This window comes from Schistocerca cancellata, chromosome 10 (genome assembly GCF_023864275.1).
Source record: "Schistocerca cancellata isolate TAMUIC-IGC-003103 chromosome 10, iqSchCanc2.1, whole genome shotgun sequence".
Classification (NCBI taxonomy): Eukaryota; Metazoa; Arthropoda; class Insecta; order Orthoptera; family Acrididae; genus Schistocerca; species Schistocerca cancellata.
The window spans coordinates 100,280,824-100,302,533 of NC_064635.1; the positions used below are offsets into that span (position 1 = coordinate 100,280,824).

Below are 21,710 nucleotides of genomic sequence, written 5' to 3' on the forward strand. Positions count from 1 at the left end.
CCTAAAGTCTGCCAGGTCATTAACATACGACATGAACAACAAGGGTCCCAACACACTTCCCTGAGGGACAGCTGACGCCTCTTCTACATCTGTCGACGACTCTCCACATCTATCAATAAATCCTCAATCCAGTCACGAATTTCGCTTTCTACTCCATACGGTCAAACTTTCGGCAGCAACCCTGTGATGGGCCGGCCTCTGCGACCGAGCGGTTCTAGGCGCTTCAGTTCGGAACCACGCAGCTGCTACGGTTGCAGGTTCTGTTCCTGCCTTGGGCATGGATGTGTGTGATGTCCTTAAGTTAGTTAGGTTTACGTAGTTCTAAGTCTAGGGGACTGATGATCTCAGATGTTAAGTCCCATAGTGCTTAGAGCCATTTGAACCAACCCTGTGATGATGGACGCCGTGAAATAAAGCCGTCTGTGCTGAAGTTAACTGTTTCAATCCTCTGAAATAAGACGAGCAGTAGCTACTAAAAATATTGAAATGGAGTAAATTTTACTTACCTCAGCATTTCCATACGGCACCAGTTTAAGCTTGATCCGTTCTGGAGCTTTTAGATACGCCGGAAGCAACTGCTCGATGACGAACCCCCGGCAGTGCGGGCAAAGTGTTTCATAGTAAAGGCCGACCTCCACTGGGCTGGTGAGAAGTGTTGCGTTTACAGCGGACGCCTGCAACACAATATATGCCGTAACGACTGGTAATATACAGGGCTATTACAAATGATTGAAGCGATTTCATAAATTCACTGTAGCTCCATTCATTGACATATGGTCACGACACACTACAGATACGTAGAAAAACTCATAAAGTTTTGTTCGGCTGAAGCCGCACTTCAGGTTTCTGCCGTCAGAGCGCTCGAGAGCGCAGTGAGACAAAATGGCGACAGGAGCCGAGAAAGCGTATTTCGTGCTTGAAATGCACTCACATCAGTCAGTCATAACAGTGCAACGACACTTCAGGACGAAGTTCAGCAAAGATCCACCAACTGCTAACTCCATTCGGCGATGGTATGCGCAGTTTAAAGCTTCTGGATGCCTGTGTAAGGGGAAATCGACGGGTCGGCCTGCAGTGAGCGAAGAAACGGTTGAACGCGTGCGGGCAAGTTTCACGCGTAGCCCGCGGAAAATTGGCTCATGCCATAACTGGAGACCGACAGCGCCGACTTCATCTTTCAACAGGATGGTGCCCCACTGCACTTCCATCATGATGTTCGGCATTTCTTAAACAGGAGATTGGAAAACCGATGGATCGGTCGTGGTGGAGATCATGGTCAGCAATTCATGTCATGGTCTCCACACTCTCCCGACTTAACCCTATGCGATTTCTTTCTGTGGGGTTATGTGAAAGATTCAGTGTTTAAACCTCCTCTACCAAGAAACGTGCCAGAACTGCGAGCTCGCATCAACGATGCTTTCGAACTCATTGATGGGGACATGCTGCGCCGAGTGTGGGAGGAACTTGATTATCGGCTTGATGTCTGCCGAATCACTAAAGGGGCACATATCGAACATTTGTGAATGCCTAAAAAAACTTTTTGAGTTTTTGTATGTGTGTGCAAAGCATTGTGAAAATATCTCAAATAATAAAGTTATTGTAGAGCTGTGAAATCGCTTCAGTCATTTGTAATAACCCTGTAGTGAGGTGACGATAGTCATAGGCTAGCGATATGCACATACACTCCTGGAAACTGAAATAAGAACACCGTGAATTCATTGTCCCAGGAAGGGGAAACTGTATTGACACATTCCTGGGGTCAGATACATCACATGATCACACTGACAGAACCACAGGCACATAGACACAGGCAACAGAGCATGCACAATGTCGGCACTAGTACAGTGTATATCCACCTTTCGCAGCAATGCAGGCTGCTATTCTCCCATGGAGACGATCGTAGAGATGCTGGATGTAGTCCTGTGGAACGGCTTGCCATGCCATTTCCACCTGGCGCCTCAGTTGGACCAGCGTTCGTGCTGGACGTGCAGACCGCGTGAGACGACGCTTCATCCAGTCCCAAACATGCTCAATGGGGGACAGATCCGGAGATCTTGCTGGCCAGGGTAGTTGACTTACACCTTCTAGAGCACGTTGGGTGGCACGGGATACATGCAGACGTGCATTGTCCTGTTGGAACAGCAAGTTCCCTTGCCGGTCTAGGAATGGTAGAACGATGGGTTCGATGACGGTTTGGACGTACCGTGCACTATTCAGTGTCCCCTCGACGATCACCAGTGGTGTACGGCCAGTGTAGGAGATCGCTCCCCACACCATGATGCCGGGTGTTGGCCCTGTGTGCCCCGGTCGTATGCAGTCCTGATTGTGGCGCTCACCAGCACGGCGCCAAACACGCATACGACCATCATTGGCACCAAGGCAGAAGCGACTCTCATCGCTGAAGACGACACGTCTCCATTCGTCCCTCCATTCACGCCTGTCGCGACACCACTGGAGGCGGGCTGCACGATGTTGGGGCGTGAGCGGAAGACGGCCTAACGGTGTGCGGGACCGTAGCCCAGCGTCATGGAGACGGTTTCGAATGGTCCTCGCCGATACCCCAGGAGCAACAGTGTCCCTAATTTGCTGGGAAGTGGCGGTGCGGTCCCCTACGGCACTGCGTAGGATCCTACGGTCTTGGCGTGCATCCGTGCGTCGCTGCGGTCCGGTCCCAGGTCGACGGGCACGTGCACCTTCCCCCGACCACTGGTGACAACATCGATGTACTGTGGAGACCTCACGCCCCACGTGTTGAGCAATTCGGCGGTACGTCCACCCGGCCTCCCGCATGCCCACTATACGCCCTCGCTCAAAGTCCGTCAACTGCACATACGGTTCACGTCCACGCTGTCGCGGCATGCTACCAGTGTTAAAGACTGCGATGGAGCTCCGTATGCCACGGCAAACTGGCTGACATTGACGGCGGCGGTGCACAAATGCTGCGCAGCTAGCGCCATTCGACGGCCAACACCGCGGTACCTGGTGTGTCCGCTGTGCCGTGCGTGTGATCATTGCTTGTACAGCCCTCTCGCAGTGTCCGGAGCAAGTATGGTCGGTCTGACACACCGGTGTCAATGTGTTCTTTTTTCCATTTCCAGGAGTGTGTATGGATGGCGATAGTATTGCGAACACAAGGTATAAAAGGGCAGTGCATTGGCGCAGCTGTCATTTGTACTCAAGTGATTTATGTGAACAGGTATACGACGTGATTTTGGCTGTAACATAGGAAATAACGTTCTTTGAACGAGGAATAGTAGTTGGAGTTAGACACATGGGAAATCCTTAGGGAATTCAATATTCAGAGAGCCACAGGGTCAAGAGTGTGCCGAGAGTCACAAATTTCGGGCATTACCAATCACCAGCTTTTCTCCTGGGCTCGTGACCATATCGGTTGGACCCTGGATAGAACCTAGACGCCTCGAAAACCGTGGCGTTGTCAGATGATTCCCGATTTCAGTTGGCAAGAGGTGATCGTAGAATTCCAAGATGGCGCAGACCCTACGAAGCTATGGATACAAGTTGTCAACAAGGCACTGCGCACGCTGCCGGTGGCTCCATGATGGTGTGGCTGTTAGAGATGGGTAGTTCGCGAACGAACGGGTGCAAAGGAACGGTTCACCAAGATGAACGAAAGGACCGAGGAACGAATTCCAAGAAACGATCGGTTCATAGTTCACTTCGGTCGCGGCGGTCTACTTATAGTTCCTGGGAACGAGGAACGATCGGTTCATAGTTCACTAGTTCATTTCAGTCGCTGCGGTTACTTGGGCAGTTCTCGTTCCAGCCTCCATCGCGTGCTCGTCTGTCTCGGGCTCCCTCGGCCGCACTCGTCGTTCTTCGCATGTCCACCTGTCTCAGTTCCACTGCCGACTGCTCCTAGTTAGTTCAGTATCCAGTTGTTCGTTTCGTTCACTGCGCTCGCCTATTTTACATGTGTTCCAAACTGTTCTTGCACTTGGTTCTGGCTATTCAGCGTCCACGACGGGTAATCAAAAAGTAGTTTATAGTTACGTAAATCACATAAAAATTACGTTTTATGTAATAGGTACGTCTTTTCATGTAACAAAAGGGCATATCAGCTCACTTCATTATATCGATGAAAAGCAGAGGACATACTTATAACAAGGCAAGTTTTTTTGTTATTCATATATTTTTTGGTTTCATCGACTTGATTTAGCAGCTAACTTTCAATAATTTGCTTAATTTTTAGTGTAAGAAAATTCATATGAAACGATTTTCGTGTATCTTTCATACACAAAACATTACATTTAGGAAGGCTCTAATTATTTTTAAGTTTGGTTGTTTCCAATTTGCATTACCAGCTAGTTTGGTTTCTTTGAAAAAAAAAAAGTGCGTTGTGGGTCATTTTGGCTCAGTAGGAAAAGCGGTGCCTCTCCATTTGAAAAGCCATAGATTGCCATAAAATCGTATTTACTTATTATCTCAAAAACATTTGTTTAGAAGGAGATTTCAAACCAAAAACTTTGTTACTGCGAACTTTATTATTATTCTTATTATTATTATTGCTGCATTAGCTTTAATAATGCAACATAAAAACCTAATTTTTACTAAGCGTGTGATGCAAGTACGAGAAAACCGCATTTTATTTGATGCTTCCATGAAGTCTCTACTTCGCCTACGAACTCAGAGACAACGTGAAGTATATATAGGGTGTAAACGATTATTGTTTACAACGTACCATAGCTATATAGTGGAAGTCGAAACGAAGAATTTTATACAAGACCCTTGTGGTCTATTAAGTTGGGAAACAGCCACCGACAGGTTTACAAGACTAGACGAGCTATAGCCCAGCGTCGCGTGAGATTTTTCCTTTTTTGTCTGTTTGTTGTATCTGCTCGTAACGGGTAACACATCGTCCGTAATTGGCGAGCAGTCTGTACTCGGGGCCGGTTTTCCGTGCGCCACCCTATATTATTTCCCTGCGATCAGCCACATAAGGCTACGGTTGGCTAAACGAGCGGTTGTGCAGAATAACAGAAATTACTTCTAAAAGTGTGTAAGAATTCTGTAATGAATAAAAACTCTATACTCCAGGGGGGGGGAGGCAAGTGCCCCCTCTTGGTGCCCTCCATCCTTCAGTCACCTACACTACTAGTTTTCAGTTTTTCGTAAGCACCATATACCAAGCACAAATGAACGGTGAACGAGTAAAAATGAACGGTTCCCAAAAAAGAACGATCAGCAGTGAACTAGTTCCCAAGGATGAACGAGTTTACCCATCTCTAGTGGCTGTGTTTACATGGAATGGACTGGGTCATGTTGTCCAATTTATCCTATCATTGACTGGAAGTGGTTATGTTCGGCTACTTGGAGGCTTCATGTTTCCAAACAACGATGTAGTTTTTATGGATGACGGTGCACCATGTCACTGGGCCACAATTGTTCACAATTGATTTGAAGACGTTTCTGGACAATTAAAAGTGAATGGTCTGGCCACACGGATGGCCCGACACGACTCTCGTCGAACATTTATGGGGCATAATCGAGAGGTCAGTTCGTGCACAAAATCCTGCTCTGGCAGTACTTTCGCAATTATGGACGGCTTTAGAGGCAGCACGGCTCAATATTTCTGCAGGGGACTTCCGCAACCTGTTGAGTCCATGCCACGTGGAGTTGCTGCACCATGCAGGGCAAAAGGGGGTCCGACATGATGCCAGGACATGTTCCACGACTTCTTTCACCTCGATGTAATTAGCAGCATACATATTGTGATAAGCTGCCTTACAGGTTAAAACGCACTGCAGAATGGCAAAGGCAGGGGTCTGAAACTGGGTTCCCTAAACTGATGCCGTGTTCCTTGACTTCTGGAAGATATTCAGCACAGTTCCCACAATTGCTTAGTGAACGAAAGAAGAATTTCCCCAGTATCCTACCACATACGTCTAGATACGATGATCTTAAGGAAGCGAAACTCTCGAATTTAGAGTCCGCGAGAAATATCTATACACACTTTAAGGAAAGAAAAGTATTACTTATGTATTTATTTTACATTTAATACGAGAATGAGTCAAATGAAAACCTTAAATTTGTAATAACAACTATAAATTTTGCGCCGTTATCCTGTAAGTTGGTAAGCGTGCTACAAACAGCGTGCAGAATGGCCTGTAGGTGGCAGCATAGTGCAGATGCACACATACCGTCGCAGTATCAGTATAAAGATGGCCGCCCCACTTGCGACTTGCACCAGGGAAGAACGGCGTTCTGTTATTCGGTTTTTTCGTAGTGAAGGTGTGAAACCTATTGAAATTCATCGCCGAATGAAGGTTCAGTGGGGTGATGCATGTTTGTCACTGCAGCAAGTCTACGAATGGAGTAGGAACTTCGCAAATGGTGTGACATCAGTGGAAGCTGCTCCTCGTCCAGGTCAGGTACAACGAGTTGTGAGTACACAGAACATTGCAGCAGTTGAAGCCATAGTGAAGGAAATCCGCCGAGTGACACTGAATGACATTGCAGCATGTTTACAGATTAGTCATGGGTCAGCACACCACATTGTGCATGATGTGCTCCAGTTTCACCAAGTGTCTGCAAGATGGGTGCCACGGCAGCTGACTTCTGAAATGAGAGAACGACGTGTTGATGCTTGTGAAGAACTTCTTCGGCGCTTTGAACGAGAAGGTGATGGCTTCCTTGCAAGAATCGTTACTGGGGACGAAACATGGGTTCATTTCTACCAACCGGAAACGAAGAGAGCGATCAAGGAATGGCGCCATTCCTCATTACCAAAACCAAAGAACTTTCGAACAGAACCATCAGCAGGGAGGGTTATGCTGACTCTCTTTTGGGACGAAAAAGGCGTCATTTTGGAGCATTACATGCCTAGAGGGACCACTGTCACCAGTGCATCATACACAGATCTCCTAAAAAATCATCTGCGGAATGCAATCAAATCAAAGCGACATGGATTGCTGTCAGCAGGTGTCCTTTTGCAACATGACAATGCAAGGCCCCACACTGCCTGTACAACAGTTGCAACAATCACAGACCTGCATTTTGAGTGTCTTCCTCATCCATCATACTCACCAGACCTTGCCCCAAGTGATTTCCATATGTTTGGACTACTCAAAGACTCAACGGGAGGAAAGAAGTTCCGTTCTGATGAAGAGGTACGCCACGCGGAGTGGTTGCGTGGACTACCAAAAGGAATTTATGCACTTCGTAAGCGCTGCAGGACTTGGCATTGAGCGTGGGGGCGATTATGTTGAAAAGTGATACAGATTTGTACCACTTCTGCACAATACAAAATATTTTTTAAAAAATTTAAGGTTTTCATTTGACTCACCCTCGTAATTGATTACGCATATTGTACAATCTTCAGTTTAGCAAATGGTTACTTTAAATGTTCGGAACCGCGCGACTGCTACGGTCGCAGGTTCGAATCCTGCCTCGGGCATGGATGTGTGTGATGTCCTTAGGTTAGTTAGGTTTAAGTAGTTCTAAGTTCTAGGGGACTGATGACCACAGATGTTAAGTCCCATAGTGCTCAGAGCCATTTGAACCATTTTTTAAATGTTCACCGTTGGTGGCTATACACATAACAGAACGACGAGCGGTTGTCGCAATTACGCGAGTCAACGTTACAGTGGAGATCGCTGCACACGACGCTGTAATCACCTGGCGACGTTCCTCCACCGTGCGTGGCTTATGTCGATAGACGTTATCTTTTACAGTTCCCCACATGTAAAAGTCCATAGGTGTTAGATCTGGCAACCGTGGAGGGAACTCAATGGACCTCTTTGTCCAATCCAATGCCCCGGAAAATTGTCATTCAGGGAAGCTCGTATAGCTAGGTGGCAGTGTGGTGGCGCCCCGTCCTGTTGTCAGAAGACCTCTTTCATAAAGCGCACGTATACCTGGCAAAATTGATGTGCGTAACATTTCCAGGTACACTTCTCCAGTGACAGTAGCATCAAAGTAAAAATGTCCTACTAAGCTCCTAGATGATAGTCGACACCACACACGAACCCCTGGTAGGTTGACCGCTTTACCCACATTAACAAGCGGATTTTCTGGTGCCCAGTGCAGACTGTTATGCCGATTCACGGTTCCATTAAGTTTAAATTGTGCCTCGTCACTCCACACTACCTTCGTCACAAATTATTCGTCATCAGTTACATTTGCTGATACCATTCGCAAAATTGCAGTCGTCGATCAGGATCGTCAACATTAACCGTGTGCAGTAATCATGGAATGTAAACTTTCCAGTTTGCAGCTTTCAGAATTCTTCGTACACTTGTGCTGCTAACCACCACTTCACGTGCACATTGCGTAGCAGACTTCCGTGGAGAATTAACAAACGTTTCCAACACGAGAGCCGACGAAGCAGGACGACACTGGCTTCCTGATCTTCCCTTGTGAATATCACAAATCGTTCCATGCAGGTCAAACTTGGCAATGATGCGTTTAATTGTTGGGCAGGTTGGCGGTTCTGTTTCAGACTCCTGCCTCCACTGACGTTCCACTTCAACTGCATTGTCAAACTTGAAAAACCGCATGAAATCAGTGGGAGGAAACACTGAACAGAATGGCATACAGTGGTGGAACATCTTCTAATAGTCAACGCTTAGCGACGTTTGAGTGGCCTAAAGGGCAATGAGCAGTGGATAACTGGAAACAAGACATTTGGAGCGATGAGTCACTCTGTAGCTTGTGGCAATCCGATCTAGAGGTTTGGGTTTAGCGTATGTACGTAGAACGCTACCTTCCATCTTGTGTAGTGCCAGCAGTGAAGTGCACAGGTGGTGGTGTTACGTTATGGGGGTGTTTTGTGTTCAGGGCATGGTCACCTTACAGCGCTTAATAAAACGCTAAATGTGGAAGTTCATGAACACATTTTGCAGCATTGTACTCTGCATAGAGGAACAGATGGGAGACAGTGATGACAATGCACCCTTTCACAAAGCGGCATGTGTGAAGCAATGGTTTGTGGACAATTATATTCCCGAAATGGATTGGCTTGCCCAGAGATCTGACATGAAACAAACGGAACACCTCTGCTATGAATTAGGACGTCGACTTCGTTTTTGACCTCAAATCTTCTCTGGCTTCGGCTCTTGAGGAAGAATGGCCAGCCATTCCTCCACAGACATACAGATATCTCATTGAATTTCTCTCGTGCAGAGTTCGAACCGTGATAATGGCGAATGGTCGACACATACCATATTAATGTCAAATAACAAATGAGGGAGGGCACCAAACAGTCAGGTCGTTGGTTCCATCAGATTAAGGAAGGATGGGGAAGGAAGTCGGCCATGATTTTTCAAAGGAACCATCTAGGCATTTGCCTGAAGCAATTTAGGGAGATCGCGGAAAACATAAGTCAGGATGGCCGGATGCAGATTCGAACTGTCAATAGTGGAACATAGTTCGTACGAGCGCATTGTTAGTGTGGGTTGCATACATCAGGGGCAGGTATGCACTCAGGGGCAAACACATTGTCACCCTTTGATTAACAGGTACTTAACCTATTGTTCTCCTTTGACTGACAGGTCCTTAACCTATTGTTCTGCTAAAAAGCTCCTTCCTTTTTATTGACAGATACTTAACCTATTGTTCCCCTGCCCCCTCCCTCCCACCCTTCAGGAAACCTCGCTGCTATAAGTATACTTTCAGGTCTGAGTTATTGGAACAATCATTCTCACTCTTATCAATTTGACTGACTACTCAATTACATTGAGCAATTAATTAACCTCGCCCCTTCTAGTAAACCCCGCCCCTCCCCTTCTGGAAACTGGCGGGAAAAAGACTCAGTTGATCGGTCATTTGGGGGGAATTCGATTGTAGTGTATGGAATATTGTTTAAACTATTTAGAAAATATGTGGATACTGTATATTTAAACAATTTAGGGGATTCAAGGCAGTGTATGGAATATATGAAAATTGGGAGCTCTTTAGTGGAGAGGAAGAATCTCATAACAGGAAATACAAGGGTATATTATTTATTTACAAAAAATTCAGTTTGTGGGGGTTGGATTTCTCTTGCTCATCGTTCCCTGCTGTTTGGAAACATGTAGGTCTTGTAAGAAGTAATTACATGGGGCAAACATTTTGCATAACCTCATGTTCGTCACTGTAATGTAGATGTCTTGACCAAACGTTTGGCCCTTTGTCGACACTTAACCTATTGTTCTGTTAAGTGGTTTTCCATGTCACTCCATTTTCCTTAAACTATTGTACCGCCTTTATTACCAAATTAAGCAATTAGTTATGCCCTTTCACCATTTTCTGGTACACTTTTCGAATTTCACATGCTTTTGAAAGCCATTTCTGGCACATTTTTCTTTGTCACCCACCCCTCTTAAACTACTGTACTGCATTTTACATAAAAATTATGCAAATTAACCTAGTGTTCTGCACGTAACCTGCTGTTCTGCTCCATGTCACCCACTCACACACACATCCTCCCCATAACTATTGTACTGCTAACACCACATTGATATAAAAAATTCATCCAAATTAATTAAATCTATATTCTTCACATGTATGAGGTAGTATTTTTTTTAATTCACAGCATCCTATTAGTCAGTGAAATCGATGCAATATAGTTTAAACAAAAGATCGCTAGTGAAAAACACACCCTGTCACCCGATGCCCGACACCGATGTCGACGCTCCCAACTCCGAACACGTCCCCATGAGTCGGAGTGCACCCGCAATCACTGCGTAGTGACGACGCGTCCATCAGCTGCAGAGTCACATACAGGTGTCTGTTCAGGTCCCAGAAGCATGAGGTGGCGACATCCCGTTCATACTCGACACCTGAGAAATTCCTGTCAAAATACATGTTCACCCAGGCACTGTTGCTGGCGTGATGATGCCGAGCTGCAGCTCCAGCGCTATACAAATCTGTTCCAATGCTTCCCAGAAAACCTCAGGGTGCATTGTTCCTAGCGATCGTAACAGGACATGCGAGACACGTCGGCTGCACGCTTGTGTTTATGTGCCCAGAGAGGCTGACACATTGCCACGAGTGTGTTCATAGTATGACTGGAACTTTTGGTGTCCTACAGCTACTGGTCTGGAGATGTCCTCATACCACAATGTTGGATGAGGGACAGCATCACACCAGAGATGGATGGTCTGCTTTAACTTGTCTTTGAACATATGAACAAAGAATACATCACCTTACACTCAGAACATACTATAGATAAACCCACAAAAGTTGTCTACAGATCATCAAATACATACAAGACTCATAAGAATATTGGGAACTAGGAACATATTTACTAGTTTAATTACAATTAAATATTATGATTGCTGCTGCAGTCTGACATCAATCGATGTACAGGTCATGTCTCCTCTTGACGGCTGTGGTTCTGTAACATATCTCTGTATCTATAGTACACATAATTTTCCACATAAAAATCTCTCTCTCATACCCTCAGGGTTATCGATGTGCTGAATCTGCACAGTGCCCAAAAAAATTATGGTATGCCTACACTCACACCGACTATATGTCTCAATTCTCCTCAGTCCTAGGAAATTATCTGACAAAGTCTTCGATACGTCGCTTCTGGAAGATGCTGCAACCTGCCAAGTTTCTCTCAAACAAGTGTTATGAATGACAGGCGTCCATCACTATGTGATAACGAATAACGTACCCGCAGACGTAATGCCTGAAAAGACAGTGTAGTGTAATCAACATCACTATCAATAGAACAACAAGGAAAATGGGAGTGTATGCTCAGGGGTGTCGATGAAGGGACATTACAGCCGTATTGCCCATCCTGTTTGTACACTATAGCAGATCCAGTTGAACAATTGCATTTCTACATTGTGCAGCGGTTTACGAAATGAATCTATCACTACTTCCGTTCGGTTATACTCCTCAGAGTGTAGAAATCACAAATCTCCATGTCCAGTCTATCCTACCATTACGACTAGATATATGTATTTCTCTTTGTTTTCAGGTGAATAGTAGTTTGATTACTTCGCACAAATGTGAGTCGGAACATAAGCCACGGTACCTTCATGTTCAGGCAGCAGCATAACACTTTTGACTATCAATTACAGGTGAATAAAAAAATTGTGATACACTCACACTTGCACTAGCTGGGTGTAGTTTCCGCACTGCAAAAAATCCTCCCACCATTACGTATTTGTCAATGAATAAATGATATAATTACAATTTTAAAAAGTCCTAGTGTCTTTTCGGTGTATCGATTTCACCACTTCCACGAAACCTTTTGGTATTTTCGATACTTGTAAATCCAGCCAACATACAGTGGCGTCTTTTATATACAGGGTGTTACAAAAAGTTATGGCCAAACTTTCAGGAAACATTCCTCACACACAAACAAAGAAAATATGTTTTGTGGACATGTGTCCGGAAACGCTTACTTTCCATGTTAGATCTCATTTTATTACTTCTCTTCAAATCACATTAATCATGGAATGGAAGCACACAGCAACAGAACGTACCAGCGTGACTTCAAACACTTTGTTACAGGAAATGTTCAAAATGTCCTCCGTTAGCGAGGATACATGCATCCACCCTCCGTCGCATGGAATCCCTGATGCGCTGATGCAGCCCTGGAGAATGGCGTATTGTATCACAGCCGTCCACAATACGAGCACGAAGAGTCTCTACATTTGGTACCGGGGTTGCGTAGACAAGAGCTTTCAAATGCCCCAGGTCAGGAGAGCGTGGAGGCCATGGAATTGGTCCGCCTCTACCAATCCATCGGTCACCGAATCTGTTGTTGAGAAGCGTACGAATACTTCGACTGAAATGTGCAGGAGCTCCATCGTGCATGAACCACATGTTGTGTCGTACTTGTAAAGGCACATGTTCTAGCAGCACAGGTAGAGTATCCCGTATGAAATCATGATAACGTGCTCCATTGAGCGTAGGTGGAAGAACATGGGGCCCAATCAAGATGCTACGTACTCATGTACTTGATGCTAGTACTGTAGAGCAATGAGTCGCATGTCAACACAAGCACCGAAGTCAACAATACCTTCCTTCAATTGGGCCAACTGGCGGTGAATCGAGGAAGTACAGTACATACTGACGAAACTGAAATGAGCTCTAATATGGAAATCAAGCGTTTCCGGACACATGTCCACATAACATCTTTTCTTTATTTGTGTGTGAGGAATGTTTCCTGAAAGTTTGGCCGTACCTTTTTGTAACACCCTCTATATTCAGACCACCAAGTCGGGGTTTGTGTCAGTGCATACCATGCATAGCTTCTACCACTCAGATCACACAATTTTCCCCTGACTAAGAAATCATTGTGAGCCATTGAGTAACTAGAAACTTGGGACATCTACAAAGCCACTCTATGCTGGCTGTATTTACAAGTATCGAAAATACCAGAAATACCAGAAGGTTCCGTGGAAGTGGTGAAATAGATAAACAGAAAAGACTCTAGGAGTTTTTTAAATTGTAATTACATCATTTATTCATTGACAAATACGTAATGTTGGGCGGTTTTTTCTCAGTGCGAAAACGACACCCAGCTAGTACAAGTGTGGATGTATCATAATTTTTTTATACACCTATAATTGATAGTCAGAAATGTTATGCTGCTGCTTGAACATTAAGGAACCGTGGCTTAAGTACCGAGATACGTTTGTGGGAAGCAATCAGACAATTATTGATGTAAAAACAAAAAGAAATACGTATGTCTAGCCGTAATGGGAGGCTAGATTGGACATAGTGAATTGTGATTTCTACACACTGAGGAGTATACTGAACGGAAGTGGTGATAGATTCATTTCGTAAACAGCTGCACAATATAGCAATGCAAGTGTTCAACTGGCTCTGCTATAGTGTACAAACAGGACAACAATATGACTAACAATACGTCCCCTCATCGGCACCCCTAGGCGTACACTTGCATTTTCTTTGTTGTTCTATCAATAGTGATGTTACCTGTTGATTACAGTACACCAACCCATGTCAGTGATGTCTTTTCAGATATTACGTCCGCGGGTACGTTATTCATTATCACATAGTGCCGGATGCCTGTCATTCATAACACTTGTTTCGGAGAAACTTGGAAGGATACAGCACATTCCAGAAGCACTAAATCGAAGACTTTGTCAGCTAATTTCCTAGGATTGAGGAGAATCGAGACATGTAGCCGGTGTGAGTGTAGGCATACCATAATTTTTTCGGATACTGTACAGATTCAGCGCATCGATAACCCCGAGGGAATGAGAGAGATTTTTATGTGGAAAATTACGTGCGCTATAGATACTGAGATTCGTTCCAGAACCAAAGCCGTCAAGAAGAGACATTACCTGTACATCGATCAGACTGCAGCAGCAATCATAATATTTAATTGTAGTTACACTGGTAAATATGTTCCTAGTTCCCAATACTCTTGTGAGTCTTGTATGTATTTGATGAAATGTAGGTAACTTTTGCACGATTTATCTATGGAAAGTTCTGAGCGTAAGGTGACGTATTCTTTGTTCATATGTTCAAAGACTAGTTGAAGCAGTCCATCCACCTCTGGCGTGATGCTGTCCCTCATCTGACATTGTGGTATTAGGACATCTCCAGACCAGTAGCTGTAGGACACCGAAAAGTTCCAGCCGTGCTATGCGCACATCTCGTGGCGATGTGTCAGCCTCTCTGGGCACATAAAGACATGCGCACGGCAGCCGATGCATCTCACGTGTCCCATTAGGATTGCTAGGGACAATGGTCCCTGAGCTATTCTGGGAAGCATTTTAACAGATTTCTATAGCGCTGGAGCCGCAGCGCTGCATCATCATGCCAGTGCCTAGGTGAACACGTATTTCGCAGGAATTCCTCAGGTGTCCAGTATGAAAGGGATGCCGCCGCCCCATGCTTGTGGGACCCAAATGGACACCTGCGCGTGGCTCAGCAGCTGACGGGGGCGTCGTCACTACGCAGTGGTTGCGGGCGCACCCCAAGTCCTGTGGACGCGTGAGGAGTCAGCGGCATCGACGTCTGTGTCGAGCGTCAGGTGGCGGGGTATGTTTTTCACTAGTGGTCTTTTGTTTAAGCTATATTCCATCGAAGTCACCGACCAATAGGATGTTGTTGTGGTCTTCAGTCCTGAGACTGGTTTGATGCAGCTCTCCACGCTACTCTATCCTGTGCAACCTTCTTCATCTCCCAGTACCTACTGCAACCTACATCCTTCTGAATCTGCTTAGTGTATTCATCTCTTGGTCTCCCTCTACGATTTTTACCCTCCACGCTGCCCTCCAATACTAAATTGGTGATCCCTTGATGCCTCAGAACATGTCCTACCAACCGATCCCTTCTGGTCAAGTTGTGCCACAAACTTCTCTTCTCCCCAATCCTATTCAATACTTCCTCATTAGTTACGTGATCTACCCATCTAATCTTCAGCATTCTTCTGTAGCACCACATTTCGAAAGCTTCTATTCTCTTCTTGTCCAAACTATTTACCGTCCATGTTTCGCTTCCATACATGGCTATACTCCATACAAATACTTTCAGAAACGACTTCCTGACACTTAAATCTATACTCGATGTTAACAAATTTCTCTTCTTCAGAAACGCTTTCCTTGCCATTGCCAGTCTACATTTTATATCCTCTCTACTTCGACCATCATCAGTTATTTTGCTCCCCAAATAGCAAAACTCCTTTACTACTTTAAGTGTCTCATTTCCTAATCTAATACCCTCAACATCACCCGACTTAATTCGACCACATTCCATTATCCTCGTTTGGTTTTGTTGATGTTCATCTTATATCCTCCCTTCAAGACACCATCTATTACGTTCAACTACTCTTCCAAGTCCTTTGCTGTCTCTGACAGAATTACAATGTCAACCAATAGGATGCTGCGAATTAAAAAAACTATCCTACACATTTGAAGAATATCGATTTAATTAATCTGCATAAATTTGTTATATCAACGTAATGTTAGCGGTACAATAGTTAAGAGGGGGGCGGGGGTTACATGGAGCAGAATTTGTAAAGAACAATCGCAAACTTCAGACAGCTAGCAAAGTGTAAACAAATATAGTTTAAAGTAAAAAAATTTTGTTGATCTTCAGCTAATAATTGTTATGTAGAAGTTTTTTGGTTGGTGCATGCAATAAACTTGTTTTTTTTAGATTTAAATAAATTGTGTCAGTCGTATTAATTTTGTCGGATCGAAGTCTCCCTTATTTTGACAAAAAAAGTTGGCAACCCTAAGTATAGAATAGAAGGTGACTGAACGAAATGCACAGTGAGGCAAGAGAAACATCACCATTATTAAAAACAGTAATTAGAATGAATTCACCGAGATTTATGATGGTCCCCTGGACATTGCAAAGGGTGGTACATGGGTTTTAATAGGGTGGGTAGCCACTACGGATGGTTGTTGACACTTCCATATCGAAACTATGAGGAACGTTCAATAAGTAATGCAACACATTTTTTTCTGCAGCAGGTTGGTTTTGGTCAGAATTTCAATACACCATATTATTCCTCACTCACTTGACCACAAAATCTTATTTTTCAAGTTAGTCTCATTCAATGCAACGGCTTTACTCCATTTTACTGGGAGGGGCTATATGCTCGCATAGTACCATTCTAGTGGTCGACGTCAAAACCAACATTTAGTTGCATCAATAACCTCCCCATCATGGACTTGATGCTTCCCACAGAGTGCATCCTTCATTGGGCCAAACACATGGAAGGTGCAAGATCCAGGTTGTAGGGTGGATGAGGAAGGACAGTCCAATGAAGTTCTGTGGGCTCCTCTCGGGTACAAAGACGGTGACGAACACGCTGAAGTCATTTCTTTAATTTCCTGATGATAGCACAATACACTTCAGAGTTGATTGTTGCACTGTGAGGAAGTGCATAAACCAGAATAACACTCTCAGAATCTCAGAAGACCGCCGGCCGAAGTGGCCGTGCGGTTAAAGGCGCTGCAGTCTGGAACCGCAAGACCGCTACGGTCGCAGGTTCGAATCCTGCCTCGGGCATGGATGTTTGTGATGTCCTTAGGTTAGTTAGGTTTAACTAGTTCTAAGTTCTAGGGGACTAATGACCTCAGCAGTTGAGTCCCATAGTGCTCAGAGCCATTTGAACCAACCCAATCTCAGAAGACCGTCGCCATGACTTTACTGGCTTTGAACCTTTTCTTCAGAGAAAAGGTGGGGTGGCGCCACCCCATGGATTAAGTTTTGTTTCCGGTTCGAAAGGGTGAACTCATGTTTCATCGTCTGTGACAATGTTCGACAAAAAGTTGTCAGGATCAGCCTCGTAGCGTGCAAGCAATTCCGCACAGATGGTCCTTCACTGCTCTTAATAGTCTTGTGTTAGGGGGCGATGAACCCAGCGAGCACACACCTTTTCGTTCAAATAGCTCTAACCACTATGGGACTTAACATCTGATGTCATCAGTCCCCTAGACTTAGAACTACTTATACCTAACTAACCTAAGGACATGACACACATCCATGCCCGAGGCAGGATTCGAACCTGCGACCGTAGCAGCAGCGCGGTTCCAGACTGAAGCGCCTAGAACCGCTCGGCACACCTTTTAGTAACCAAACTGGTGGTCGAGTGTGTCAGCACTACCAACAGGGACGTCCTGTTGAGCAGCGAGGTGTTTGATTGAAATCCGTCGATCACCTCGAATGAGAGTGTCCGCACGTTCCAACACTGCAGGAGTCACAGCTGTGAGCGGCCGGCCAACACGCGGAAGATCGCACAGGTTTGCGCGACCTTGCGATGATGACAGACGTCTCGCCCAACGACTCATCGTGCTTCTGTTCGCTGCCAGGTCTCCCAACCTGGGGGTAATTACCCCCTGAGTCGTAACATGAAATTTTCTGAGAGCTAAAAATTAAACTATTCGATTCTGTTTCAGTAACGAACTAGATTACTACTATTGTCTCCATTTTGTAAGACTCTGAAACTGATTATATAATTTATCAATAATTAATTTTTCTCAATTAGTAGCATTAATGTGGTGGAGGTTATAGGTTCCTCACATAGTCCACCTGTTACACACATATGTTATGCTTTGTCCCATACATCGCTGATGATAAAAGCGAGACTTATACATGTAACAATGCTAAATATCTCAAGAAAATATCTTCTCAAAGTTGTAGATAATATATCCAGTAGTCCAGAAATTGCTTTGTTACTCGCTTCAAAACAGGAAAACTACACTACTGGCCATTAAAATTGTTACAGCAAGAAGAAATGCAGATGATAAACGGGTATTCATTGGACAAATATATTATACTGAAACTGACATGTGATTACATTTTCACGCAATTTGGGTGCATAGATCCTGAGAAATCAGCACCCCGAACAACCACCTCTGGCTGTAATAACGGTCTCGATACGCCTGGGCATTGAGTTAAACAGAGCTTAGATGGCGTGTACTGGTACAGTTGCCAATGCAGCTTCAACACGATACCACAGTTCATCAAGAGTAATGACTGGCGTATTGTGACGAGCCAGTTGCTCGGCCACCACTGACCAGACGTTTTCAATTGGTGAGAGATCTGGAGAATGTGCTAGCCAGCGCAGCGTCGAACATTTTCTGTATCCAGAAAGGCCCGTACAGGACCTGCAACATGTGGTCGTGCATTATCCTGCTGAAACGTAGGGTTTCACAGGGATCGAATGAAGGGTAGAGCCACGGGTCGTAACACATCTGAAATGTAACGTCCACTGTTCAAAGTGCCGTCAATGCGAACAAGAGGTGACCGAGACTTTTTAACCAATGGCACCCCATACCATCATGCCGGGTGATATGCCAATATGGCGATGAGGGATACACGCTTCCAATGTTGTTCACCGCAATGGCGCCAAACACAAATGCGACCATCGTAATGCTGTAAATAGAACTTGGATTCATCCGAAAAAATGACATTTTGCCATTCGTGCACCCACGTCCGTCGTTGAGTACACCATCGCAGGCGCTCCTGTCTGTGATGCAGCGTCAAGGGTAACCACAGCCATGGTCTCCGAGCTAATAGTCCATGCTGCTGCAAACGTCGTCGAACTGTTCGTGGAGATGGTTGTTGTCTTGCAAACGTCCCCATCTGTTGACTCAGGGATCGAGACGTGGCTGCGCTATCCGTTACAGATATGCGGATAAGATGCCTGTCATCTCGACTGCTAGTGATACGAGGCCGTTGGGATCCAGCACGGTGTTCCGAATTACCCTCCTGAACCGACCGATTCCGTATTCTGCTAATAGTCATTTGATATCGACGAACACGAGCAGCAATGTCGCGATAGGATAAACCGCAATCGCGATAGGCTACAATCCGACCTTTATCAAAGTCGGAAACGTGATGGTACGCATTTCTCCTCCTTACACGAGGCATCACAACAACGTTTCACCAGGCAACGCCGGTCAACTTCTGTTTGTGTATGAGAAATCGGTTGGAAACTTTGCTCATGTCAGCACGTTGTAGGTGTCGGCACCGGCGCCAACCTTGTGTGAATGCTCTGAAAAGCCAATGATTTGCATATCACAGAATCTTATTCTTGTCGGTTAAATTTCGCGTCTGTAGCACGTTATCTTCGTGGTGTAGCAATTTTAATGGCCAGTAGTGTAATTAATTTACACCACAACACAGCAGTTAACTATACAAAGGCTACTACTGTGCTGTACACAGTGTTGTTATTATTATTATAATTATTATTATTAGAGAGATTAGACACAAAGCATTTATAACCTGAATTTATTATTATTATTATTAGAGTGATTAGATACAAAGCGTTAACAGCCTGAAGTTTTCCAATTTCTGCCAGTTCAGAAGTAGGGAGAGCAACAACCAAGTGAGTTATTAACATAACGTATAGTGCACCATCTAAGCTTGTTTGATTTTAAATGGGGTTGCAGTGTGGATGTCAAGGAAGTGCCGCAATACACAAACTAAATATAATTCATCTTCTATCATTTTAAAAATAAAAGTTTTTCAAGAAAAGCCTTTCATTATACAGTTTAGTTAGGTGCTAATGTTTGTGATAATGTGGGGGAGGGGGCGGGGTAGTAGCTAATGTCTGATTGCACTCAGGGGTAATGGTCTAGAAAAAGTTGGAAACCACTGCCGTAGGCGTTCCGAAAGCGCCTGTGAATATCTGCGATGCTCTGATTTTCCACCAAAAGAAACTCAATGACAGCGCTCTACTTGGAAGACACCTGCAAAAAGGCGCCATTCTGTACGCAACGGGTAGCGCTGCCATCTATCGGAAATGCGCGGAACTATAGGGGACGATTTGGGAGACTTGCACAATCTCCCAGGTTTCTTGTGGAGAAAGAAACGGTCTGCACTTTTACGATGAGACTGGTATTTCGCACCGAGGAAGGCTTTGCAACGTACTTACCTGTGCGTGAAGCAAGTTGGTAAGACCGAAGGCAAAGAGCACAGCCAGTGGCAGAAGCATTCTGGTGGTTACTACAGTTCGCGGAGCTGCGGGGTCTTCTATTTATGTACCGCAGGCCGGCCGGCGTCCGTCCAAAGTCAAACAACGATCGACGCGACTATCGAATGACCCTGACATCGCTATAGCGGCCAAGGCCCGCTGCGCTTACGCCTGCCCGGGAGCACGTGGTTTCTCACGTGCCGATAGCAAAACGTGCGAGCCGATAGCAGAACACTGCGTCCCGGGTTTGTTGACCCTACATTACACTCGCACATGGAGAGGATGTAGCGAAAACTGATGCGGCCGAGGGTGGCGAGATGGCCCCAGCCCAGGGTGCAGACGCAGAGGGTCGCGCAGCTGACCAGAAAAAAGAAGACCAAGGAAGAAAATTAAAATGTGTGTGGATTCCTAAGGGACCAAACTGCTGAGGTCATCGGTCGCTAGACACTCCATAAACTAGCATACGCTAAGGACAACACACACACCTACGCCCGAGGGAGGACTCGAACCTTCGAGTGGCGGGGGGGGGGGGGGGGGGGAGTCAGCGCGATTCGTCATATAGCGCCTCTAAACGCGCGACTTAAAGGAAAAACGTTTAAGAATGAAGTGGGAGAGTTTCTTTATCTGGTCAACTGTATCCAATAACCCCATGTTATCCAGAACTGGTAGATGTCACTAGAGGCAAAACCGCGAGTATAAAAGGTGAAGGGGAATATCGGATTCTCAACTAAGCCAGACTTCGGCCAAACCTAATTAGGTAGGTGGAAAGTCGCTTCCACGGCTACACCACTCGGACTGCAATCCACAAATACAAAACATTCATACGACCCGTATTTGTTATTAATTAGTTATTTTATTAGTTACGCGTTTGAGACATAACAGTCCATTGAAACCCATTCAGAACACGAATTTTACGATCCAGTTTGAAATAAATAGGTATCACTGATGTAAACAAAAAGTAGTGGTATAGGTAAACCTATACTTATAAAACTGTTACAATGAAAGTATATAGGCCCTGTAATTTGTAGGAATATATAGGATTAACGTAATCAGGGGAAATCTGGAACAAATGATCGAGTACAATGGTCAAAGTCATATCTTTGAAACTGAGATGGATTTGTGTTAAAACAGTATCTAAATTAAAGTATGTGGTATTTAAAGGAAAAACCAACTTAGAGAATCAAAACTGATTAGAAAATTAAAATGTAGTTAGCGAAAATGTTGTAAGTGGCATGTAAACCTAGGCAGTTCTTTAGGTGTTTTGTCAATAATGAATAAAAGACCTATTGTACCACATTCAGTGGGAGACTTGGAAACATATACATTGGTAGGAACATTTTCCGAA

At 44.9% G+C, this 21,710-nt stretch overlaps 1 protein-coding gene across 1 annotated transcript in view; it reads right to left on the minus strand.

Annotated features, from left to right (window-relative positions):
* Window positions 1-20,463, minus strand: part of LOC126106551 (gamma-interferon-inducible lysosomal thiol reductase-like) — a 149,587-nt gene extending 129,124 nt beyond the window's left edge. The window contains exons 1-2 of the mRNA XM_049912890.1: window positions 20,327-20,463; window positions 507-674 (exon numbers count right to left, since the gene is read on the minus strand). Of these exons, the coding sequence (XP_049768847.1) occupies window positions 507-674; window positions 20,327-20,386 (228 nt within the window). The 5' untranslated portion in view covers window positions 20,387-20,463. The remainder of the gene's footprint in view (window positions 1-506; window positions 675-20,326) is intronic.
* Between the last annotated feature and the right edge of the window lie 1,247 nt (window positions 20,464-21,710).